Source organism: Oreochromis aureus, linkage group 5 (genome assembly GCF_013358895.1).
Source record: "Oreochromis aureus strain Israel breed Guangdong linkage group 5, ZZ_aureus, whole genome shotgun sequence".
In the NCBI taxonomy this organism is placed as follows: domain Eukaryota; kingdom Metazoa; phylum Chordata; class Actinopteri; order Cichliformes; family Cichlidae; genus Oreochromis; species Oreochromis aureus.
Window position 1 is genome coordinate 25,073,201 of NC_052946.1, and position 27,580 is coordinate 25,100,780.

The window sequence follows — 27,580 nt, forward strand, 5'->3', positions numbered from 1 at the left end:
TGATTGGCTGCCATCGGAGCCCAGATCTTAACATTACTTAAGTAGAGCAGGATCATCTTGACAGAGAATGGAATAAAAGGCAGCCATCATCCAAAGCAGAGCTTTGAATATCCTTCAAGAACATGCCTACAAATTAAGAGCAGTACATAGTAAAAGAAATAACAGAAACATGCACTGTCCAAATAACAATTTGTTTGAGTCACGGGGTAAATGAGGCCAAGAAAGACAATCTAAAAACATCTACAATTATTTTATTGGCAAACTAAAATTGTCCAGCTATTTACACTTTACAAGCTACTGTAAATATGCAACACAAATATAAAAGGCATACATTTATATACATTATTTATATAAAGTCACCAAAGTCCATAGACATTGTTATCTACTTGTAGCCACGTTATAATTAACTTCTTGAACTACAGCTCTAGTAACATATCACACAGATTTGCTTACATACGTGACAGATTAACATTTGATATCATGTGGTGGCACATGTTTAAAAGCTATAGCATTTTAAAGCAGTAGGTAGTCAGTTGTTATTTTGGCAAGATCCCTTGAAGTAACCCCAAGATCCCTTTAGTAACTTTGGTTACTAAACTTGATGAAACTAAACCTTCATTGACACCACGAGGAGCACAGCAAGTAAATGTGAAAAAGCAAAAACATACTGAATATTTCTTCTGCTCATAATTGGTCTGAAAAAACAATCTGGAGTCAAAACTGCTACAAAAAACAGAAAATAGAGTTCTATATAAATAAACTGAGAATTTACCCTTGACTTTTCTAAAGTCCAGGAGTTGTTATACAATATAAAACCATCTTTGGGTAGAAGTTTTTGTCATAAGCTTTTCTCAATTTTGTCCATGAGAAAATTTTCCATTGGTTTAAAAGCTGTGAATTTATGGTTTATATTCATATATATTACATAATCTAAAGCCCCTGTAGTCTGTGAAAGCATACTCCTATGTAGTTAGTCATACCCGTTATGGGTGTTGAGATCACTTTAAGCCAAAACTTGGGAGGTATTCCTCAACACACATGAATTGAACTAAAAAAAAAAGTCTTCTCTCTCTGAGCGTAAAGGCAGTAATGTCTGAGTTTTTTTTAAAGAACGACTTTTTAACACGTAACACAAAACAGATCGGGACTTCAGTACGCTTCACTATAAGATACCAAATGTACAGTTATTACTTAACATCTCTATGTGACAGTGCTGGAAGGCAAATCTCTGCTCACTACACCAAATACAGAACAGACTTGACATCATGCAAAAAGATTAACTTCATGTTTATGGCCAACAAGACCAAGCAAATTACTATCAACTAGTGAAGCAATGATAATGCGACAGAATAACAAAAGCATCACATCGATCTATCAAATTAACTCATTTTAATTTTACAGATTACCAGCAGGCAGAGCTAAACAAAAAACAACAACAACAAAAAAAAACAACAACTCAGAGGTCAGAGGTCCAAACTGAATTACAACTATAAACTACATTTTCTTCATTTTTACCTAGCGGTATCTAGCAATGGATGACGTTTTGGTTTTATTTGCTTATTTTTTTAGATATATACATTGTGTCTATACATTTGTTCATAAAATTCCTATTAAAACCTGGGTACAACCAAACTATTTACATGGCCATTTATTTATGTATTTGGAATCTGGGCAAATACATCCTTTAAATTTTAACCATGGGTGATTAAAAGTGAGCGAACAGTTGGGACAGTTTGGGCAGAAACACATTCTCTTTGATGCTGCTTAAAATTAAACAAGTTTTACATCTTACGATAAATATAAAAGTAGAGCTACCTAGCTTAGCTGAGCAAAAAGATTGGAAACTGGACATAACATGTTCATTACTGGGCTTTAAACGTTCATGTAGGTGTTCTGTTTTATCCGTGAAAAGCGTGGCACTTGTTTAGATTTATTTTTTTTTAAACCCAGTCATCATCCAACTTGTAAATTGTTGTGATGTGGTAGAGTAAAGAAATTATATCTGAAAGCCTCGAAGAAGGAATAAAATAAGGTAAATAAACTTCTACAAAGTATTAAAGTAAACTTGAACTCTTTATATTAAGGGTCACAGTTGGCTTATATGCACTAAAAAAGCATTAAAAAGGCATTTCTTTATCAAACACTTTACATTTTAACAAACAAGTGAAATATTATTTGTGTGAATTATCTCTGTATCATGATTATTGGTTTCATTGTATAAAGTAGAGTTAAATATATTTCATTTGAAATTAAAAACATGTTTCTGGTAGTTAGCTAAATAAATATAAACTCTTGCTTTCGTTGTATCTTTGTGTGCTTTTTGTTAAATGCTAAAAGGCACCCGAGTTTTTGAATAAAATTTGTTGGTTTATGTGTATGAAGCAAAAGCTTGCAGGCACATAATTAAATTTCAGCCATGCTCTAAGGCTTTAAAACACCTCACTATATAATATTAAATAATAATGATGAGAATGAAAAGTTCAGATCACTGCTGGTGCAGGTTGAAATCATCTGACTGTTTTCTTTTGTGCGTTTAATGGAAAATAACTAATATTACACAAAACGTATGTTATTTTACTGTCTCTTGTTTATGCTGTATCTTAATTTGTTTCCTTTCCTGCTAAAAGACAATCATACTGTCTTTCTCTGTACAGTACCAGCTGCAGCTGTTTGTGTGTGTGAGTAAAGGGAAAACAACAGGGAAAGACAATTTCACTATCATCCCTGCATCCTTGGATGTTATCGCACTAACACAGGGTAACAAAAAAACAAAAAAACAACCCTGTTCATTCGTAATTATTCAAATAAACTTTTACTCTGTGTTAACTTAAATAATAAAATATTGAAATGAATGGATTTTGTACAGATACATGTTAAATTACAGTCAGAAAGTTACACTGATTTCCAAGAGTGATTCCTTTCTACCCACATACTATACTGGGTGTTTTATATATTTAGAAACCCGGAAGCTGTTCTTAGCAGCCCTGTAGTGTGTTCCTGCTTACTTGACGGTATTTTCTAACCATTGACCGTTTTACAGTATGCACCCCTTTCCTAAGACTACACACAATGAAGCAGCACTTAGTGTCCTCCAACAGCAAGGCCTTCCCCCGTTGTCCAGTCGATAATAATGAAGCTCAGACTCATTACCATGAAGGAGAAACCCAAAGCAGCAAAGCAGGCAGCCTAAGAATGATGGGAAAACATATCGGACTTAATTATCAAGAAGTTGAAAAATGATGTAACATTAAATTACTTTAATGAATTACTCGAGAATGCATGGCAAATCTTTTCATTGCCTCACCATTATCTTAGGAAGAGAGTTCATGGGTTCATCTTCTTTGGGAACAATGCGGATGTAGAAGACAGCAGGGAAGATGAAAATAAGGCAAGGAGCTGATGTGGCGCCTGAAAAATAAAAATGCACGCAATGCTGTAATAACATAACTTATACACAGGCCTAATCCTAATCCCATCCTCCCAATCCCCTCTGTTTTACATGCTAGCACATAAAAAAGCAAAATCTGAAAACAGCTTTATTTATTATATCCTCTTTTTTTTCTGCTCCTGTGCATAGATTCAAAAACAGGTGAACTCTATACGAAAACCCTTGCTTTGAGGAAGTACCCAGTGGTCCCTAAAGTTAATGTTTTATACTTTTACCTGTAACCTATGAAACATGACCTCAGTCTGAAAACAAAGTGGGACAAAAATATTGACTTAAGCTCTCAGTTTGTCCATGACACTGGTCACGTTTTTAACTTTTAATATTAGTTTGTGTGTGTATGTGTGTATACAAATGGCAACTGAAGTTACCCATAAATCCAACCTATCAGTTCCCTTAGTGCCTTTTGGAGATTTAGGCGTTATACCCCTTCTTCTTGAGTCTCAGACTCCATAGCATAAGAAAAACATTACTGTTTTGATATTATTCCAACTTTACGTTCAGTATTATACACACCAATAATGCCGAAGATTCCCAGAATGTTAGGAGCAAATATCACCAACATGTTAATAAAGGTGAGAAGAACGAGAGCGATGGCAATATGACGTAACCAGCTGAAAGATTTGGTGGGAAATATCATCTGCTGGATGGCTCTACGTACCTGTGGGCAAAAAAACTCACATTAGAAACACTATAATGTTACAATATTAATTTAATTATTAAATGAAGACTAAAATAAAAGGCATCACTTACTGGGAACAGCACAATGGGGACTGTTAGTGTTACAGCAGTAAGGACAGCCACTCGCACACAAAGGATCAAAGTGTCGTATGGATCAATCCGGCTGTATGTGTGCAGTAGTTCAGCCTCCACTTTGCCTACAGAAATATCAACAGAAACTAGTTTAGCTGCGCATAAGCTCATTAGTCATTAACTGTGGACGGCATAGCATGACAAACAATCTCCACAAGAGGGCGCTTGGGTTCCATGTAACGCAGTAGAGGCAAATTCTGTCTGATCCCATCCCAAAGGATAGGATCATTAAAAAACACAAAAAAACAAACTAAGTGAAAACAACCCTTGATTAGAAAATCTGTCTACAGTGACTTCATTTGTCCATGAAAAAAGTTACTATGCTTTTATAGAAACCACATTAGATCATCTGGATGACGGCACATAATAGCTAATACTAATTTTAACAATTAACAACAGGGAAAAGCTATTTCTTTGCAAGGAACATGATTTTTAATTTTTTTTTTGCAAGATTTGTAAAGTATATTGAACATTTTAACACTGTATCTGAGTTGTCTCTCTAAAAAAACAAAAACAAAAAAGTAATCTCCCTAGTCTATTATGTCCCAGCCCAAACAACATTCCTTTTGTCTTACTTAATAATAACAAATATCACTGTTCTGTCCACTTGATTTGAACACAGACGTTTGTATTCGTCTGCTGGTACTAAAACACCAATCGTAAAAGAAATGTCAGGGAAAATTGCCCTCACCATAAAAAGTCAGGTAGCCAAAGAGAGCCGCCAGAAAGTACATGGTGTACATGATTAAGATGGAAATGTTGGACACCTTCTGCATCTTCTTCTTTGATGGGCTAAAATCAAAGAGTGGACATTAACGCCACATTTTGCACTGAGATGTTATCAAACATTGCAGGTTATAGATGGGCGACTGACTTGCGTAGCTCAGTGTAGATGGGCAGGACCTCAGGGTGGCAAACAAAAGCGAAAGCCAAAATAGGGATGGTGTATGCTGTCTGTTAAGAGACACATAAACACATGACTTTCTATTATTAGCAGTGCAGTTGAGCTTCCCCGCATACATGTGTGGAAACTAGCAAATACATCTACAGCATCACAGCATCTCTGGCTTTCAATATTCGAAAGCGATACAGATCCACAGATACAAACGGTTCTTCATCTCAGCCGCCTACCTGTGGGTTGATGGTGAACATGCGTGGGGTGCAGTGGGAGTCATCATCCTCGTGAACCACACCGTTGTTGTACTCATGGATATGGACTGAATCGTTCAAGCTGAGGTGGGAAGCGGTACCATTGACTGAGAACTCCTCAAAGGGGCAAGGAATCTGAAACTTCTTGAAGATAACCTGCACATGTGGCAACATGTGGAAGAACAAACAGGAATATCATGAAAAATAAGGATAAGGTGATATGTCAGTCATTAAAAAAACATCCTCCAGTTATCAACAACTACTTAGAAAAACCATTTCAATCTAGATTAGGGCCTCTCAGCCTCTAAGCAGACAGATTTAACTTTGAACCGCTGATGTCTGTAGTAGCTCTTATATTAGCCTTATCAAACACTGACACATTCCACCAAAAATAGAGACAAGGATGGGAAAGTTAGCAACATAAAGTGTATGCCAGGAAGGCATGCCAGAGCAAAATAGGCTCTGTGTGAGCAGTGACTGTGATGATGTGCCACTGTGTGTGTTGGACCAACTTACTGCAGTGAGAAAGAACACCATGCAGCTGAGAGAAAACCCACTGGTGTAGCCAAGGTAACCTGAAAATAAAGAGAACCAGAAAATTTATAACTGCTCCTCAGACTGAATTTATGTGTTGTTTGGAACCACTATTAACTGCATTAGCTTTAGATGCTCCTTGTTATAAATGAAGCTACTGCAATAACATCCTGAAAATGTACAGAGTGACGTCACAGCACTGTGAGGGCAAAGACATCATGTTTATAGTGTGTATTAACGAGCAGAATATGCCGGAATTGAGAGTGCGATTATGTCAGGAGAAATTATTTTTAACTGAACAGCCCGCTGTTTCCACTGTGAGGGGTAGGACAAGAACGCACTAATTGCTTGACTGCAATGTACATACCTTTGCCTTCAAAATCATTAGATAAGTTGGATTAATGTCAAATAATCTTAATTGATAACTTCTAAGTATAGAAAATATTTCTTGAACACAACCTGGTAAATGCATGAGTTAGATAAATGCACTGCAAGAAAACAACCCAAAACTCAAACCCACTACTCTGGAGTATAATGAAAAGGAGCAAAACTACTTTAAAGAACCTTTGTTCCAAAGAGTGACTGAATAAAAGGATATTAACTATTAATACAGACTGTAAACACATAATACTTGTTATGCAGGAACCTTGCCCAGCTGCCACGGAGATCCATTTTAAACAGAAAAACATTTAATTAAGCTAAAAATAAAGAATTGTAAATTAAACTGTAAATTTAAGTGAAGACAACATACATATGTTATATTATTTCACTAGCTATTGATTATAAGTATATTATATTACATATTATATTATTACTTTTTTTTTTACTCTTGGGGAATTCAAATAATTTATTATTTATATTGGAAAGTTAAGCCAGCTGGTGATGTGTACATGGTCCTGGAAGTCTAGCTAGACTCATAGATCAGTGAATTTGGCTTTTTTATCTGCTTCAAGCTTATCTTTTATCTCTGGTCACTGTGTATGCAGAAAACACCTATACATTCACCTATATGCAATTGCCCACTCGCTTTAGTATTGTGTCAACAATAAGGTTAAAGTTGCCCTAGTAGCCTGATTCAAAAGAGGATGGTGTTTTTGTTTTCTTTTTTAACAGTAGGGCCACTGTAGGGAGAAAAACATCACCACTGTCTAATATACGCATTAGATCACATGTTAGCTGATTCTGATAATTGTTTTGAATGACTGCTGAAAACTCATTTTTATAGGTTAGCTTTCCCTTAATCCTCATCCCTCTATTTTTGGCCATAGTTTACAATTATTTGCTTATATGTCAGAATGAACTTCTGACCATATGTTCAATTATGTGCCTGTTTATGTGTCTGTACATTCGAACATGCATATTTATCTTTAATATATGGCTTTTATTCCAACTGTGAAGCAATTTGTAGCAGTTTTCAAATATCTGTAAAAAGTTATTATTATAACATGTTCCAACAGATTAACAGCTTTCTTTGAAGTGGAAAACAGTAATCCCACAACAAAGATATATTTACATTATACTCACCAAGCTGTTTCATTAAAGCAAGGGGCAGGATGATACTGGCAGAGACCATGATGACCAGGTAGTTTCCGTTCAAGTACCACAGACTGTTTGGAGAAAAATCTAGTTTATTTTGGTAAGCTCAGTATTTCAAACAGTGACACTCAGACTCAGTACACACTATACAGAGAGACTGGGACAAAAATAGAGTGTGTGGTGGTAACATATTTCTTCATTCTGTACATGTAGCATAGAGTTAGTGCTGTTTTTGTACTTTAAAATATGTCAGTGCGGCTAAATCTGTGACACAAGGCTGTTAAAAATCTGTTGGTCCAAATGGTTCATGTGCCCCATTTTGTCAGACCAACAGTAACCTGTTGGGAACACCCTTGGCCGCAAGGTTGTGGAAAAAATGTGTCTGCTTATGTTACTCTCGACAGAAGTACTAGAATAGTGTGTTGCATAACTCAGATTATTTATATGACAGGTCACAGTTGCAGTAAAGGAAAACACTATGGTGCCTAAACATCTTAGGACTGAAGGAGTCAGCAAATGTTACCAGTATCAGCTTAAAGTCCCTGTCAGACAATTTATCCTCTCTTTCAAACAGAAAAAAGGACATTGGACAAGTATTAGTGTTCGCATTTATAGTCTCCTTCTACAGCTCTGCTGGTTTGTCATCATCAGGACCCCAGACATGTCCTCACTCTGAACAAATATCTTGTGAAAGTCATTCAGGAAAAACATCTTTGTTGTGTAACCTAAATGGCTGAGATTACATCTATATGTTTATTCTTAGGACATGTAGGCAAATGTTAGTGTTACAGTGAATTCATACTTCTGTGTTAAATCTACACTGTGGTATCTTTTATATCTGCAAACCCTGCTGAAACCCTGCACTGTAAACTATCCTGTAACCCACGCCATAACCTACAGTGTGTTGTAACCTGTGTTGTAACCTGGCGTTGTTGACGCATCCTGCGCAGGTTCAGAGAGTGCAAACCTGCGAAGGTTTATTCCCCAATTGCCCTAAATAACAGTACTAGTAATTACCAAAATCATTATTTATGTTTTTGTTTTTTGTTCTTTAAGTTTAATTGTAAAATAAATTTACTGTTGTTATCAACAAATTTTCAAATTTACTGTTTTTCAGAAAAAGCAGAAAAAATAGTAAAAGACATTCTTATATTTTATCAAGATACCATATTACAGTTATTTACCAATCAACTGCGCCTGCTCAAATTTGGGTATAAAAACATTATTTCCATTTGTTATTTGCCCAAAAAAACAGCTATAAATTTGAGATTTAAATAAGTTCTTCACATATTACTGAAATATTTGTGTTTTTTTTAAATTTTATGACAAGTGGTTTAATAACTTTGTTAACCACTGTATAAATGCTGACACTGTCAGCTGTCAGGTATTCGGGTGCAGTTAGAGACGCTACAGAGTGTCTGACTCCTTTCATGATATAGCTTTTATTGATTTGACACCGTGATCCAGCTGTGTAATAAAGGATGGACATAATATATTTAAGTTTAAAAAACATTTATTTGTCTTTAATCACTACTCAAATCATCAGTTATACTAAACGGAATGCAGTGGCATCTATATGACTTTTTTACAGTGGGATTAATCTATCAAAGCACTTTACACTGCCTTTTTTATACTTATCCATACAGTGAGTTATTCTCTGAACTTGAGTGCTTTATCTGGCATCTGCTAAGTGAATATAAATAAATGAATGTGGTGAAACAGCATGTTTATAGTCATTTTACCTGTCTAAACTTAAAACATCAGGAGCTGTAGAGCCAAATGGGACCACACAAACATGCAGTTTAAAGTCAACTGTCTCTTAAATCCTGTGCACAGGAAAGTCTTTGTCCCCTAAAGCCTGTTTCTCACTGCTAAGCCTGTTATTCTTAACCCTGCAAGAAACACAATCAGTAGGATCGGCTGTCTGCGGCAGTCCTACATGCTGGAACACAGTGTGATCTATGACACTACCAGTGTTTATTTGTGTATGCATGCATGTGAATTTGGGCGAGACACTTAAAAGCAGGGGAAGTTACACAAATCATAGGTCATGTCTTCTTCGGCCTTTTAGGCAGTAGGTCAAACGAGAGCAGCTTTCACATGCAGGTGCACTTGCACTTGGGACAAGTCGTGTCCAGTCAAGTCTAGAGTTCAAATCCAAGTTCAGTCAAGTGAAGTCTTTGGAAGTAAACTGTGTTAGTCTGACTAGCAGTATTTTAACATTTAGCTTCCAGAGTTGCATTAGCAGTGACTATAGTGACAATACAAACAGTTTTGGTTTTCTGTCCCTTAAAATTAGTTTTTGATTTACCTTTCACTGTTCTCATAGAGTGACAACCTTAGGCTGGATAAGGAGTGAATAAACTGGATTAACAGATTTTTTATAGAACCAAATGGCAGAGAGAAAAAATCAGCAAAGTGGCTATTGTTTCCAAATGTCTCAGCCTCTCTGCATTTGAACGTGCTGGACTTCACTGGACCCTTTATATTTTGCCAAAAAAAACTTCACATACCCCACATAAAACAACACCAACCAATTCAGATCTACTTCAGCACTGGCACAAACTACTTAAACTCAGGCAGAGTGAAAGGCACTTGGCTGTCTCTCCACCACACGATAGCTTTCTAATTCAAGAGCCACTAGTCATAAATAAAGCTGCCGACCCACTACACACCCCTCATTCCTCTTAGTTCCTGTGACGCCATGAATTTGGACAACGAGCTTCATCGAGTGGACATGAACAGTGTGTGCCTCCGTTGCTAAAGGGCTGGCCCTGAGCTGACCTATCCTCGTGCTCAGCCTCAGAATTTGGCACCCCATTTTTCACCACCTGGTGCTGTCATTTATGTGTGTGTGTGTGTGTGTGTGTGTGTGTGTGTGTGTGTGTGTGTGTGTGTCTTTGTGCAAGGCATGTAGAGCAGTTACAGAGCTCAATACATCTATTTCATTTGGCTATAAGCATTTAATGTAGGTGGCAAGTAGGTTGAGAACTACGAGAGAACTGCAGTTGTTATGTGGGTTTAGGTTGTCTCAGTTAGTTTTAATCTTAATCTTAAGACTTGATAATGTTGAGGTCAGGATTCTGGATTGCCACACTATCTGTTGCAAGACCCCTTACTGCTGAAGGTCTTTTTTTATGACTTTAAATATCTGAAGCACCTACGCCTTTTGAACAATTATGTAATTATGAGTCCATGCATCATTCATTCCCTTCTGCTTATTGAATACAGGCTGGAGCCTATCCAAGTAAGGGAAAAATTCCACTAAAATACACAAACGAGCAACAATTGGAACAAGCCCCATGCTTAGATGAATATCTTGTGTCAAGCCCATTTAACACAGAAGGTCTGTACCTTATGCCCTGACATGTGTAATCCTGCTATTTGGCATTATATAAATAAAACTAAATTGAACTGAATAAAGTATTCTGTTGAGTATCTTGAGTTATTGAACATCTGCCCTCAGAGATGACCGGCTCTAGGCTGCAGCACATAAGTATTATAGCTGCAATCCATTTTGAGCACAAGGGTTTTTTTAGATTTAAACAGACAGCTGGAATCTACTTCAGTCCTCCGTGGCCTTATGCAGACCGTGTCTCTGGCATAAGTCTGACGTGGACAGTGCTTGCCTCTACAAGCTGACAGTAGTGAGGATTGATGTTGTGTGCTTTAGTATCAGATGCCCAATCATGTCCTTCCTGTTGTTCAGCCAATTCCAGGCTCCCATTCTCATTACACCCCCAAACCAACTGACTCAGTAAATGCTGCAAACTGGGCCAGGCCCCATGACCCTGCACACAGTGTCTCAGCTCTGGGTCAACATCAGGCAAGACTCATGTGCTTATGCTAGCCCGGTGGTGTAAATACTGAAAAGGACATAAATGACGAGACTCACTCGCTGTTGGGCTCAGCCTTCAGGAAAGCTTGGATGACCAGCGGTAACTCAGATTTAACAATGTAAAGGTAGCTGGACATAGCTGTAACAAGACAAGACAGGGGAAATGTAACATGTGGTGAAGTAAACCACAGTGCAAGTACACACGCTAACCAAACAGACATCAGAAAAATCATGACACAAGTACACTTACCACATCATGTTTACATAGGTGACACAGCAGTCGCTACTACTGCGGACACTGTGGTCACGTCCTTTGTACTTTTGGGAAACTGAATGTTTTACTAACTTTTACTACTTTCAGTATTTATCGTTCGCACCAAAACCTCATTGCTTTGAAACAGGTTTAAGATTATAACTTAGCTGAGCTGGGACGATAGACTCTGTAACCTTTCAAGCAAAATTGTGTATTTCTTGAAAAATAAGGTCAGTTTTCCAATGACAATTATGCTATGTAGCTTCTTTATAATGTAATTGTTATACCTATGAGCAATATCTGCAACTTCTGTCGGAATGTTTTGGTTAGAAGCAGCAGGTGAAGTTAGTGGTAGTGAGTGGTATGACTGATCACAGTGACATGCTTATGCATTTACGGCTTGCATTAACATATTTTCCCCTTTTCAGTTATCTGGATACAGATCTTACCACGTAGTAGCAGCAAACTAGTTATGAAATCAGTATGGACTCATTTAGAGCTTAAGAAGCTTTGCGAGGCACTTTAAAATCATATTAAATCACATCACACTAAAACATATAATCAAGCACTCCTACAATAAATAATTAAGTACAAGATAGAGCTGAAAAATGCATTTAAGAACATTTTAAAAGACAAGTTTAAAGAAAGAGTGAAAAAACTAAACAAAAATCATCAATGACTGTGCTAATCTAAGGTGACTTTCACAGATAATTTTCATCTGCCGACTCTGGTTTTAGGAAAAGCCAGTGTTGCCTGATGACACTCATAGGATTGCTTCAGTTTCACTTGACAAAGGACCAATGATGGAGCCTTGTGGAACGCCAGAGATCAGAAAAACTGACTGATTTCTGAATATGTTCTTTTTAAAAGGTACAATCTAAACCAGCCTGAGGCACTATATCCTAGGCCTAACTCAAGTGACTACATTAACTGTGGCTACTTCTTTGCTTAGAAGTGGTTGAAATCCGTGTTAGAATTTATAAAATATATAACTCATACTGATGACTGATTATGATTATTTTCTTTATCGTGATTTACACACACTACCCCTTATGACAAGGGAGCAGCAAAATTAGCTTTCTTTAGTGATTTTAATAATTCTGAAATCAACAGGGTAAACTATGGCTTTTTTCTTTAGAAGCTAGTTGAGTAGTTCATGCTTAAGGAAGAAGGTATGACCTAGTTTGTCTCAACAACGCTCTGGTCAGTAACTCACGGAGAAGAGGAACTTTTTTTAACGTCAAAATCACAAGGAATACAGCTACTTATAAGCAGCTACTTCATTGTTAATACTCTATCATATCCCAAACTTATAAATAGGACCGAAAGCCAAAGTAATATTAATGGCTTATTTGACTATAGTTATAGGGTCTTTACCTTACAGTATAAGGCACCTTGAGGTGATTTGGTGCAATAAGCATATAACAGAATTGAATTGAAGTGAATTCACTTTATAGCTACAGGCCAGTGGAAGAACACATGAGCCAACATGTTCCAAACCTACACTGTCTCCTCACCTCCAATATTTTGCAGGGTGATTGCTGTGCCAGCAGCTATTTTTCCAAGATTGCCAAAGGCCCTGTACCCCAGCTGTTCATAAGCTCGGATTCCTGTAAGCAGATTACAAACAATCACAAATTCAGTTATATTTGCAAAGATCTCTGTCCAAGGAACACAACGAGACACTTTGACAGGGGTTGACAAATGACTGCACAACTTGGATAAATAGAGAGTACACTGACATTTTTTTCCAGTTTTAAAATTTGCCGAGACAATTTAAACTCAGCGAAACCTCAAATTATGGAATAAAAAAACAAAACAAAATTTCTTTATTTAATCAGACAGGGCATTACACAAGTTACGATGACTGAAAATCAAATTATTCTATACAAAACTGGCTTTTAAAAATACATTTAAATTATGAATACTTTATTTGTTGATATCGTTTTTTTCACGTTACCTTTTTTTCAATCAAGCACTCTTGCTAAATTTGAGTAGTTTTTTCTTTTCAACTTTATCAGCTGTCATTTTCTAATGGCAACCACAATAGGGATTTTCGATGTGAGAACTTTACAAGATGTAATTGTACCATTTCTTTTCAAAACACTGAGAAATGACACAATCCTTACCCACAATGCCTGAGGATTTGAGCAGCAGATGAATAGAGTAAGATGACAGAGCTGCTACTGCAGTCAGAAGAAACCTGTGACAAAAAACAAAAGTCACACAGCTGCATCGTATGTACCACACTCATTATTTCCTATACAACTATTATCCTGACATTTGTTTTTTGATTCATGATATTTTGTGGTCATAAAATAGCACTGCTGCATCAGCTGATTGTGCTGCACAGTACATATGACCACACAAGAAAAAATCAGTTTCTGACTCCAGGTTTTTTATTTCGGTAAACCACCTGTCACCTGTCTCAAACCAGCTCTACACACTAATCTCATTCATAAAGTGCTTTACAAATCCAAACATTATGGCTAACAGGTGGATTTTCCAGTTTGAGTGCAGCTAACCAAACAATGAAGAACCACTTACTGCTTTAGAGACAGCGAGTGACAGCTGGACAGCATATCATGAGTTTTAACATAAAACTCACTGTTGCAGCCAAGGGGAGCACAAAAGTGAAAAACTGATATTTTTTTATATTTTATTTTATTTTACTGTCCTTATCTTAGGCTCCAGCACCCCCCACAACCCTGAGAAGGATAAGCGGAAGCGACTGGATGGATGGATGTCCTTATTTTCTCCTGAGTTATTAGTTTTGTTAGCCAACATAAACTAATGTAAGTCTATTGACCACAAAAAACCTACCACACGATGTCACGTTCTCTACTGGGACATGATGGCAATAAACATGTTTTAAAAACTTGAACTTTCAGAATCAGAATACTTTAACAATCCCGAAGGATTAAGCACTTATGTCTTATGTCCAGCTTTTCATGATGTAAATTAGCATTTATACGTGAAGTGTTTATATCCACCTTAATTGCAACTGTTTAAAATACTTATTCCAGCCAGCTCTATAAACCTTGCAGTATCATGTATTTTCAGTAGCTGAAACACCTGTTCTAGCATTAATCTGGTTATAATACAGACATCTATAAACGTACTTACTTATTTTGCTGTACTTATTCATTACTTATTTTTCTGTATGTGTTAAATTTGGCTTGATGTAATATTACATTCTAACTATATTTGTGCTAATCATACACTATACAGTTCTAATGCAAGTACTAATAGGAAGATTTCATAAGGTATGATCTATAGGTTCCTTCAGTACAAGAGCTACTCTGTATTAACTAAACTGACTGCCTGCTTTCACAGTTGAGCCAGACGCTGAGGCCATTTTCTGCTCCAGTCTCACTTCTTTGCAGCTACTTAAACATAAACTATATGACTAGGAAAACCTGGGTCATGGTCTGACAGCAGCTGTCTGTATGGATGCCTCTATGGGGTCTGGAGGTTCAGTTATTCTGAGCTGTGGCCTTTCTATGGCCTCTGTGGCAAGGAGGCTTGGGGCCTAAGAGAGGCAATAAATAGAAGTGAACGAATCTTGGCATATAATGTGTTGCAAGACATTAAGACATATAATAAATCAGTACTACTTATAAATGTACTGAAAAAGCAGATTACTTTGAGAAGTACAACTTAGTTTACCCCCTTTCAATTTAATCACTGCATTTCAGTAGAATAGCAAATCTTGAGGTCAGAAAATTGTTGGAAAAAGACTAATTGGGAAGCTGTCATACATTTGTTTGTTCAATATAAATGTGGGGCCAGACAGCTTCGCTGAGGATGACTCCTTATACAAAGATCTCTGTGATTCCCTACATCCATGTGAGAATTCCTTTCCTAGGTGAAGATACTTCCTGAGGTCTTCACTGGTTTCTTGGCACTGCCATGCGAACATAGTTCTAAGAATCAGTCTCAAAATTGTTTTCCATATGCTAGCTCCATAGTGTACTGGTTAACACATTTCCTTAATATACAAAAGATCCCTGTGTTGAGACCAGTAGGGGTTACAAAACCAGCCTCAGGAGGTCACAAGCCAGTCTGCTCCCATTTGGGAGTATTAATAGGAGAATTGTGCCAGAAAAGACATCCAGTGTAAAATATGTAGATCCATCCATAAGGGAGGAACTGAAATGACCTGCTACAGAACTTTCTATATGCTGATAGATATAGTCTTTTCTTTTGACAGCGCAAGAATAGACTGTCCCCATACAGTAAAAGCTATTGTACGAGGCTTGAAATAAGGGTTATATCAATCTAATTAATGATAAAAGATGAACAAGTATCCTCCTCCAAAAGAAATGTTCAAGACAATATTCAGACATCTCTGTCAGTTTGATTTGCTGTAAAAATGTCACATAACTTGTTTTATTTTTTGTTTTAGAACCCATTTACTCACCAAAAAAGGAGTATCCCAGTGTTGGCCATGGCATAAGCTAAACCCAGGATTCCACTACCCATAATAGCATTGCCCAAGTTGAAGACCGACATGCCAAAAGACGTCTTTCCTTCAAACTGTGAATGCAATATAAATAAATAAATAAAAAACAGAGTATACATTAAATGCCAATTTGTTACCTATGTTATATAGCTATAAGTGCTGGGTTTCTCACTTACATCTGTGAAACGTATGGGTTTCTTTCCGCCTTCGTTGGGCAAAAATTCCTCGTTCTCCAGCCCATCATCAGGCTCTTCATATCTAGAGGCCAGATTTACAGGTGTTAATTGATGGCATTTCTATCCACCACTGAGAAAGTGAGCAAACATCGTCTGCAGACTCTAGCAAATCATGTGCTTTGAAGGTGACGTAATGAGCAAATATGTAGCTGAAAACCCTTGACGTAAATCTCTGCAAACATACCTGACTGTTTGAGTGCCATTTCTGTATAAGGATCCACCAGTTGAGGCGAGCACAAAAACAAGGTAAACATGCATTTAAAAAAGCAAATATTATGCATGAAGTTATACTTTATGTGGTTCACCACACCTGTTATCTTGTTCATCATTTTCACTATTAATGGAGAATTATCATAGTGACAACAGTAAACAAAAACAAATCAAAGATCTGCTTTTAGCTTTAGCAGCGACATTTGAATTTAAAATAATATTGGTTCATTGGATTTATGAGATTGTGGCTTTCACACAAGTATAACTAGAGAAAGACAAAAGAGAAAGAGTAAAAAATACTTGCTTCAAGCTGTATTAAACAAAGGCAGCCATTCATAAGGAAAGAATACTCACTGATCCTCATCTAGCATTGTTTTCAATGGCACACCCACATCATCGCCGAGGTCATGGCTTTTCCCGTTTGATAATATGTTCATCTCTGATTGAGAAGGCTCCATAATTCAAGCTCTGTTTGGTTTATGTGTTCGATTAAAGCAGTTCTTCTGAGTGACTTGAATATCTAGGGCAGAGGTGGAAAAAACATGAGTCAGATAACATATCAGACAAGAGGGCTTATTTGTTTTGGATAAACCATTTCATAAAGACAATGCACACTTAACATGCTTAATGGCCCTCAAGACACGCTGCTTCAACCAGCCTGTTATAGGCAATCAGCTACTTTTTAATGCTTGTGGAAACATAAGTTTTCTCTAAACGTTCATAGACTTTTGATTAGTCCATGTGAAAAATATCCTTATATACACCTCTGCAGGTTTGTTAAACTTGAAAAGGGTGGACCTGAAAAAACCCTTATATCCAATCCTTCTTTTCAGAGAGGGCCTAGAAATGTGCTGTGGGGCTGCCTTTATCTGTGCCATGTCACTCAAAGCTAAACTTTACAAGCCACAAACAAGTCATTTGTTTTTGCCTAATTTTCCTTTTTAGAAATGAGAACAAAATGTTGTGTTCACGACGTTATCAAAGTTTCCTATCCAGAATATAGCTGCACAGCACAGTAATGACTCAGAGTCAACAGAGTGACGTTCAACACACCTAACAACAAGATCTGACCTCATTCGTTCTTTTTCTGAAGTTTCTGCAGTCCATAAACTGAACTGCAAATAATCAAATGTAAGGATGAAATATGACGATGCATGTTCTACTTTCCAGAACTTCAGAATGGAGCAAAACAAACAAGTCAGGATCACTGAGGCAAAGGTCATAGTCAGTATTTTTTTTATAACCGTATTTGCTCTTGTCTTTTATATTCCAAATCCCTGGATTTTTAGTGCTACTGCTGACATCCCACACAATGACACTGTGGCCTTCATGATGAATATAAACATGAGTATGATTAAACGAGATGCCAGATCACTCACAACAAAATGCTTCAAATAACAGAGAAAGCGCTTTCCAAAACAGCTATTATGAGGATACTATAATTATACAGTTTAACAGTAGCATCAGTGGGTGAGTGTGGGGGACGCTGTATTCACAGTTACAGTCAGAAGAGAAAGTCAGAAATTTTGTCATTTATCACTAGCAAGCTTTTGATTAATAGCTCTTTAAAGAACACCACAGACTTTTTAACACAAATAAATATTCTTCTATACTTCAGTGAGAACTTAGACAGACAATGGTGTGCTGTTAGTAGTTTCCGCTGTGACCAGGGTAGAACAGCTCAATTGTGTTCACAGTGTCCTCTCTGCCAGAAGATCACTGCAGTGGCTATTCATAGTGTACAATTAAAGAGTGTCATTGATACAATGCCACTGAAGCTAGGAAAGAAACTTGAGAGGACTAAAACAAAGCAACACTGCATGCTGCTTCACAATATAATCAGGTACTGAGCTCTTCAAATTTATGAATAACTTTCACCAATTCAAAAAAAGATGATCTAAATCTAGATTTTAAATTAAAAAGAAAAAACACCTAACATTACTGATACCTTGCACCATGTTATCTGGTGAGTCAGTATTTGCTCAATGATACCACGTCCCTTAACGCAGCCTCAATCCCCTAGCCTAAAAGCCCCTGATGTAAACACTTCCTGTTGCAACACTGGCCTTTGACAGCAATTATTTCCAGTGAGGTAAATTCAGAGGAGAAAATGTTGTGTGAATGCTATTTTCAAATTGAAATACACTTTGTGATATAATTTATGATTAGTGGTGGGCATCACACGAAAAGCAATCGCAAACAAGCAAAAATAAATCAAACTTAGAAATGTAAACATGTAGACCTCTTCAAAATGTTGAGCCTCTCACGGTGAGTGAAACTACAGTCATTATGTTTGTTCATGCATGGGATCACTGAATTTACAGTAAACACAACAAGAGCCTATTGTTTTATCTTGTGACTTTACCATGTTTATACCTAAATACAGCAGTGACTGTTCTGTTGTGGTCCTCTATATATCTAAAATCCAACATATATGTCTTGACCATAATGCACAGCACCATTCTTGGTGAGAACAAAACGCAACATATCAGCACAAACACCTCATACCAGCTGCCAAACACAGTTGTCGAGATAATTTGGGCTTGCCGTTTGCCACAGGTCGTGGGCACCTTGCTGTCCGTATGCCAAAGTACTCTAAATGTGAGGCCATCTGTCCTACAGCAAAAATCTTGGCCCACAACTGGATAATGATCCCAAGCACAGCAGCAAATCTACAGCAGAATGGCTAAAAAAGAAAAGAATCAAGATGTTGCAATGACACAGTCAAAGTCCAGACCTCAACCTGATTGAAATGCTGCTGCGAGACCTGAACAATCTGCCCATAAATGAATGGTTACAAATGTAAATGAACTGAAGCAGTGTTATTAATAAGAAGAGTGGGCCAAAATTCCTCCTCAATAATGGGAGAGACTGATAAAGTCAAACAAAAAATGATTACTTTGAGTTATCAGTGCTAAAGGTGGATCTAAAAATTACTGAAACAAAGACTACTCTGTGTTTCACAGGGCTGCATAGAGTACCATGAAAAGTAAGGAAAATCTCAGTTTGGTTCGTTAAAAAATGATAAAACTGTTAATGCAAGAAAAAGCATAATCTAACCACAACCATAAAAAGGTATTATGGTTAAGGTTAGGCAATATCAGTTAAATGTCAAATTATTCAAGACTGTATTATCTCTAAATTATTGCATTATTTCTAATGTTACAAGTACATAATTTCCTCTTACAATCACTAAAAAACCACACTTAGAGGGAATGAAAATAGAGGTCTTAGTGTCGAAACACATGCAACAAAGTGAGTGTGCACGTGTGTACGTGTGGTCGTGTGATCACTGAAACAAAACTGAGTGCAACTGAGAACACTCTTATAAAATAACCCATGAACATTTAAACTTTCTCATTTATTTCCTTATTCAAAAGTATGGAAAGAGCTGCCAGGGGAAATAAAAAGTCTGATGAAACTTTAAAAAGGCTACAAGAGCAGAGGTGGCCGACTAAAAATATGTGAAAACACAGTTGCAGGAGAAATTGGGAATATAAATCGATTCATAACACTAATCAGAGCCGCAACGGTAGTCCTACTAAGATCACACCACAGACAGCTCAAGTGAATATGAGAAGGGAAAGCGCTTCAGACTTGGCACAGGGATTATCAATGGAAGTCAGTGTTTCTGTGACAGTGTGGACAATGTTAAGGACATTGCACAATGTCAGTCTCAGCGGACGGCGTCTGACCCTTGTTTGCGCTTCAGCACAAAACTGCAAGATTCAATTTAGCTAAAGAACATCAAGAAATATTTGATGACTGGGTAATCATTGTTCAATGAGCTCCTCGTGATCTTGACCAACATAAATATATTTGGAATCAGGATGTTTGGCACAAAGCTCGCCAAGACTACCATATTGTCTCAACACTGAAGTACAGAGGTGGGAGGACAGGGGCATGACTTTTATAGATGGCACCATGAATCCTAATGGATTTACCAAACTCTGTACTGAAAAGACAACATACTGTTGTGGTACCACATAATTACCAGTTACAGATGTAGAAGGACTCAAATTACCACAAAGTTTATAACATTTGGCTCAAATGTTATAAACAGATTTGTATACAAATTTTACCAGAAGTGTGGCTTTGCTAAACCAGAGAATTCTTTATTATTGTGAAAAGGAGATATGATAGATATGAGGCACTTTGCAGCATATCTTAGCAAATAACATATCATTTTAAATTTGAAAAAAGTTGTTTTCAAAGAAATATCACAAATCAAACCAGCTCCACATAATGTTTCTAGATTCAGAGTCTGAGTTCAAGCATGCAGTGGAGGATATTTTTAACTTTTTGGTGGCGATATGCAGGCTTTGAAAGATGCCTCGATGTCAATACTTTACTGACAATACAAAAAGTTAATAGACACATGAAAAAGTTTCTGAAAATTGCGGGAAATATTAGGAAAATGCCACAGCTGCTATTTCATCAGCATGATGAGGCCTCGGGACATATCTCAGTATAGAACTTTGACAAATACAGAAAATATTTGCCAGTGATTTCCACTTAAATGTTCCCATAAAACACAAAAGTAAACTAAAGCCAAATTATTTCTTTATACTGACACATATAACACTATCATTTTAAAGAGCATAGCTTGTCACTGATCCAGAAGCACAGGCTTTTTAAGTGTATACACATTCAATTTGTGTCCCACGAAAATTTGTGACGTTCACTCCTAAAACTATTCGATGTGTGAATTTGGTCATTTTCTTTCCAAAGAAATTACCCCACCTACGTGGAAATTTAGCTCTAAAACATGTTGAAATGTGGGCTGGTTCTCAAAAGGCATCAATGTAAAACTTGCTTTAACATAATTTCAATAACTATTAGACTTTATATAGATTCCAAATGAGTTTTGTTTTCAGAAATAAAGTGACAAAAACTGAAAAATATCATTTTGAACAACTATATTTAGCTGACATTTGAAATGTTTGAACAAGTGGGAGGGTGAATGATTAGCTGATTTCTTTCTCTCTTTTTTTTTTTGACAATTCAAGGTTAAAGGTTCAAGTAAGAGGAGCTATTTATATATTTTTTCTTATCATTAAAACCAGAGCATCTATTCCTGTGACACTAGGACATAAAGCAGGGCATGCACGCGACAAACACGGGACAGTGGGGAGCAGGCAAGCACATGTAGATGAGAAAGGCGCATGTGGCACGAGGTTCAGCCAAGAGCGCCTGGCAGCACCAGCTCATCCTAATCCACGTGCTTCCAGGGGACAGAGGACCACATGCTCATGTCTTGCATTACAGCCAGAACTTGAATTACATATTCTCTAGACGTACCATTTATCATGATAGGTTTCTCAACAACTAAAACCTTTATATTAACACGAACCTTTTAAGTAGTTCAAAAGAACAGATGATTTATTTTACTTTAAACAGGAATGACTAGAAAGTATACTAAAAGTATTCTAACCATTCATTTTGAAGGAAAATGGAGGTGTTTCATTTAACAATGAATTAGATAAATTATATATTATACAAAAAGTTATCACCATTGAAGAACTTTGGCTATGCAGTTGAACACAGAAATGTATCAGAAACTTAAGTCAAATGTATGTTAAATCAAACAGACAGGGACAATAAAGACTACATAAAAAGAAAATAGCAGCAGGAACAAAAAAAAGGGAGTGTCATTAAATATAAAACATTTCTGTTTTTAGCTTTAACTACCCCCAAGTAGTTCTGACATTGCCTTTTTACTGAACTGCATAAATAAGGTAAAAAATAAACATGATAGACATTTATTTAAGCAACTTGATGCTTTGGTACAACTGTCTTCCATCTCTAAGGTTGAGCCCTCTATAAATTCAATAAAATAATCTTGGCTTATTTTTCTTGGTCATCACATACAAGCTGCCTAAATCATTTAAAGGGTCATAAAATGAAGCACCACCACTAGAAAGCACACAAGGACATAATTCAATGTGCAGTTGTGCAAGCAGACAATACAGTCTGTGTTTGTACAAAGATTTAGTAGAAAACATTAAGCTCAGTTGTCTGATAAAGGATGATTTGTAGAGCAATCGCAAACAGCCCAACAATCTTCCCCATATTTCATCAGTGCGGGTGTTCAGGTGCACCCTGATGGTAGGCGAAGTTGTGAGTTACACATCCCAGAGGCTGACACTTTAAGATCTAGGAACCATAAAAGGTCAAATTTATTTTAAGCCTAATTGATACATCCCGAATTGTTCCAAAGGAAGTCAGTACAAGCATAAGACCTGTACAGGTCCGAGTAGATATAACTGCTATTATTTATGATTATTTATGCAAGTTTTCCCAGTTTCTCCTGTCTGCAATCTTTATAATTAATGCTAGATGTAAAATGTTATAGACTATAACAAAGCAAAATTTAAAAAAGAGTAGGAAATTTTATTTATGATTCACATTTTATTATACAATAACTATATAGTCACTCTGTTTAACACACAAGATAAAAACACTCAAATGTATGTGGATTTATGATGAAAACACAAAGAAACAAAATACAAAAGACAAGCGCACATATGCAGTTATAGAAAGCAGCACCGGGTTTCAGGCTTGATAACACAGAACAAAGTCACCAAGGAAAGAAGACAATAAAAGATACTTCAAATGAGTTTAACCAGGATGCTTCAAAGACAGCTTGAGTTATAAGTAATGTCTTGTTCCTTTTAGAAGAGTTTTACATTTGTTGCAACCATGGTTTTGAACTGATTTTGCCCATTTGTAGTAAAAAAAATCGTATCGTATCATGTTGAAACCCAGCAAATACATAGATGTATTTTTTAAATTGTGCAAATTATGCAATTATTATGCTTTATTAGCACTAAAGCCATTTTGGAGGCTTTAGTGTTAATAAAGCCACTGTAATGCTTTCTTTAAATGACCTCTCACTTCAACTATCTTACAAGATAGGCCAAGATTAGTAGCATGACTTTGTACCTTGAGAATAAGAGATTACATATATTTATCATCGGTAGTTAAGTGTTTATTAACAAACACTATTTAATTTTTTTGTCATCTACAGTGTTACAAAGAAGATCTTCTGAATAACAAGAATTAACCATATATATCTGTGGCATACACGAGTAAAGTGAAAAATCACTGCAGTGCAATAATAATAAACCAACTATATTTCTTTTAATATTAAAAGAATATGTCCTACAGTTATCAAAAGGAAGTGAGAAGTAACTACAACCAGCTTTTTTTAAAGGGGGCTGTTTGATTCAGAACATTTTAGCCAAAACAATTTGGTAAGTTATTTAAGCAAATAGTTAACTCTCATTAGTTATGACTACTTGATAAACTGCAGGACATTTTTCTGGTTTGGTAACCAGGAGTTTGCAGCGGGAAGTACTGAGCAATTATACTCCGGGCACGTGTTTCAGGCAGCTCTTACACTGCATCACAAGAATGTTGCATTTTTCATTTTTAACTGGTGAATTACTGAAAGCGCAGGGTGTTGTTCTGTTTGAACAGTTAAAAAATACTAAATGATTAAATGTGACATCAATGCGAAAATCAAGTGATTGCAGTGGAAGCATTACAGCAGGTACCCTGGCTTAAAGGCCTACGGATATTTTGATTCATTGTTACTACATGGAGAAAAAGACATTTAATAAATGTTTTATATTGTATGTTTTTATTACATTGTCTCGGAGGGCTTTTATGTCTCATATTATGATTTAAACGATTAAGTACCCCTTTTCACATTTTTCCATGAAACACTGTTTTGAGAAAGAAGAATGAATGCAGTAATAATGTCGTATGAGGAAAACCTATCAAAGTGACCACTTTAATGAGTAAATTGTAAAGTCAGGCTTTTGGGATATAGACATAAAACCTAAACATTTACCGAGGGAATGGGAAACCTTGTTTTTTATAATCTTTCCCACATGGGTCAGTACACGCACAGCAATAATTTTGTCCATCAGATCCAGAATTTATCATTATTGTTCATTTGAAGTCCAGTTATTGTCTCTGCTGAGGGAAATATCTGACTCTTTCATGTTCTCCAGGCAGTCTAACTCTGTCTGATGTATGGTGTTGAGGAGATTTCACTCTGCACCCCTTGGAAAACATGTCTGCTGCAGCCAAAAATGATGCATGAAAGCTATAAGTTAGAAATCAAAATAACGAGCTGAAACTTGAACAGCTGCTATCTAACATTTTATTATTATTAACTGTCGTTCAGGGGATTTCCTGGGGTTACAAAATATTAGACTAAATAGCCAAGGCAATTCTTTAGGACAAGTACAAATATAAATACGAAATCTATGGCTCATTGTGGAATATTTCAGTCATCATATATTAACATGTCAGCGCATATTTGGCACAGATTCATCCACAGGGAACAAACTTGGCAGATAATAGCTTAAAAAATCCACTCTGAGGAGAATTGGAGCTCTCTTTTCAATCTTAACTGTCTCATAAAATGCTGAACAAAATGTATTTTTGCCACACAATATAAACAATATCAACAAATGACTATGACTTTCTAATGACTTCAATATAAATAGACACCGGCGCATGATGAAGTCTGGTTCAACCCACAAAGATTATGAGACTCATGACAAAGATAATAATAACCTGATGAAAGGTTGACACTTGACAGTTAGACTGACTCAAACACAAAAATTCACAGGTCTCTTTAATGTGACACGTGAGCACAGCTGGCTGCACCCCACATGGATAAAACACTGACTTCCACGCACTGTGCAACCTGTCAGGTTCCTGCTCAAACTCTTAGCCACTTTGTTCACCGCACAAGGCTTATCTGCTCATTCTGCACTATGATGACCCCAGGACAAAACCCCACACTGGGGTTTAGATAGGGACCAAAGTCAAAAGCATACACCCTCTCTCACGCTACCTGGAAAACAATTTTTTTTCCCAACATGTCACAGTCGAACACATCTAGTCAACACACGCATTTAAGCAGCTGGGGGTCGAAAGATCTTGACAGCCATTGCAGAAAAACATTCACCATTTCCACACCCACCACATTTCCAGCAAAAGGAAAATCTAAGCCAGCCGCCTGCAGTCCACTTGTTAAGTTTTAGCCTACATTAACACAAGCTGTTATGCTGATTTCAAAACAAAGCAAAACAAAACTGAAGCTTCATGAAGCCACCTGGCAAAACAGCTTTACTGTAAGTATAGTTATTATTGCTGCAGAACACTTTACAGTTAAGCAACTTTCTAACATAAACAGCCGCTGTAAATTCTTAATTATATACTCAGAGCTAGAATGCACACTGTATGCAAACATTAAAAAAAGAAAGTGTCACTCTCACTAATCTTCCACCCATCATCTTGTTGTACAATCATTTGGTTTTCAGTTTCTCACAAAACAAATGCTCACAGTCAAGTAGCTGAAACCAGTCTATGTTGGGCATCTTCAGCTGAAAATGGCTAATTTTAAATGTATTTATTACCGTTACAGTTTATTTATTTATTTAACTGAGCTGTGGCCTCTTTATTGGTCAACACATAAGCCTAGTTTATACTTAAAATGGGATAAAAATCCATTTCACAGCATTATCTAAATTAAAATGACCACAAATAAATAAATCAAGTAGAAATACAGCAGAAGTAGCCTGATACAAATCAAGACACATATTCAGCTTAAGAAAACAGAAAAGCAGCGAATATTTAGTTCACAAAAACCTCAGTGACACAACGTAGAAGAGAAATGTAATACAATTGCTACCAATATCTACTGAACCCATACAATAACAGCACATTAGGCGATAAATGGAGTTAGTAAAGCGTGATATCCCAGTCAGGTCGCTCTTAATCTTCAGCCCACAGTAACTAAGGCAAACTTTAAAGTGCTTTAAAGGGCTGCTCTTAGTTCCTTCTGGTGTTTATAGCTACTGATCCACTCTTGTCGTTGTTAGATCTTGTTCACCTTGTGGTGAACTAAGTCGGAAAAAATGTTAGTTTCCGTCGGATATGGTTTCGCTAAGAGGAGGAAGGGGAAAGGGCTTAGCTACTCCATACCATGTGCCCGCATGTGCTACAGCCTAAACTGCAGGGAAGTAGCCTGTTCTACAACCTGTAAGAATACCGGGACACTGGGGTCACAACATGTCAAAGTCTTACATCTTCCTGTGAAAAAAAGTAGCTGAAAATAGGAATCATATAAGCGATCGAACCCGTTTCTGTGTCACATACTGCTCACGTAGGCATTCGTCCAGCTTGGATTTACCTGTTGCGACTGCGCTACAGTAACTTTCAGGCGCAGTCGCAACAGGTAAATATTTAAGTTTATATTTAAGAAAGATTCAGTACAACAATGGATGAGCACCAGTTTGTCGCCCTGGATGAAACACATGGTCGTGACATCTGCTCTTGGCGCTCACTCCAGAGGGACCGAGCATGCTATTCTTTCTTTATTGATCACTCCCCTGTAACTTCGTAAGTGAGGGCTCACTTGACCGCAGTCCTATAGGAAACAAAGCTATATGCCATATACCCAAAGAGTGAAGCTACAATTTCCTTTATGTCTTCTTCGCGTTTTCATTGCTTTTCCCTTAGATTACTATATTCCTGCGTGGTTGAATGAAAATCTAAAGATTGTTATAAAGGTTTAAAGTGTTATTTTACAAGTGTCCACCTCTCTGTGAAGGCAGAAAAACCTGGAAAAATGTCAGTCACAACAAGTCACAAAGCCATTCCCCTAAAAAATAAATAAATAAATAAATAAATGAATAAATAAAACAAAAGACAGGATTATGAAGTCTTACCAAAAGCTCGTGTCACGAAGCTTCCACGATAATTCCGCTGGTAAGTGGGAACAATCTGATGACCTCGGTCTCCTTGCGTGCGTTTCGCGTGTCTTTCTTTTCCTCAGGGAAGGTGAGAGTTGCCCATCTATCTGTCTATCTGTATTCGTGGGTTTTTACGCACATTTGTACCGTCTCTTTCCAATGCAGTGGCTACAAACTGTTCTTTGAGAGATGGTCTGCATTGTAAAACCATTTGAAGCTCCAACTGTGGGGGTCGTCGTAGGTCCGCCTCCTTTGCAACCCCCGCCGCCCCCGCCGGTTACTTAGCTGCGCTGCTCGCTGTAGTTTTCAGCCACTTTGGTCTG

The 27,580-nt window shown here is 36.9% G+C and overlaps 1 protein-coding gene across 2 annotated transcripts; it reads right to left on the reverse strand.

Annotated features, from left to right (window-relative positions):
• Window positions 1–231: 231 nt before the first annotated feature.
• slc38a3b (solute carrier family 38 member 3b) lies at window positions 232–27,552 on the reverse strand. Of its 2 annotated transcripts, XM_031757517.2 has the most exons (17): window positions 27,234–27,550; window positions 16,834–16,999; window positions 16,454–16,474; window positions 16,210–16,291; window positions 15,992–16,107; window positions 13,698–13,771; window positions 13,086–13,178; window positions 11,373–11,454; window positions 7,466–7,548; window positions 5,924–5,982; window positions 5,390–5,563; window positions 5,133–5,212; window positions 4,950–5,050; window positions 4,199–4,323; window positions 3,962–4,106; window positions 3,305–3,408; window positions 232–3,186 (listed from the first exon to the last, which is right to left on the reverse strand). In XM_031757517.2, the coding sequence occupies exons 2-17, from the start codon at window positions 16,935–16,937 to the stop codon at window positions 3,082–3,084; spliced, it is 1,548 nt and encodes a 515-aa protein (XP_031613377.1). In that variant the 5' UTR covers window positions 16,938–16,999; window positions 27,234–27,550; the 3' UTR covers window positions 232–3,081. The 2 variants fall into 2 exon arrangements, with proteins under 2 accessions (XP_031613377.1, XP_031613378.1); XM_031757518.2 differs by lacking the exon at window positions 16,454–16,474 and having other exon boundaries at window positions 27,234–27,552.
• Window positions 27,553–27,580: the final 28 nt, after the last annotated feature.

Bases quoted from the DNA above. Each gene is read 5' to 3' on its own strand.
- slc38a3b (XM_031757517.2), bottom strand. From the start codon at position 16,937: ATGGAGCCTTCTCAATCAGAGATGAACATATTATCAAACGGGAAAAGC. The intron at 13,772-15,991 runs GTGAGTAAATGG...TTTTTGTCACAG, and splicing joins ACTGGGATACTCCTTTTTTG to GTTTCTTCTGACTGCAGTAG. The intron at 3,409-3,961 runs GTGTGTATAATA...TTTATTTTTCAG, and splicing joins GGGAATCTTCGGCATTATTG to GCGCCACATCAGCTCCTTGC.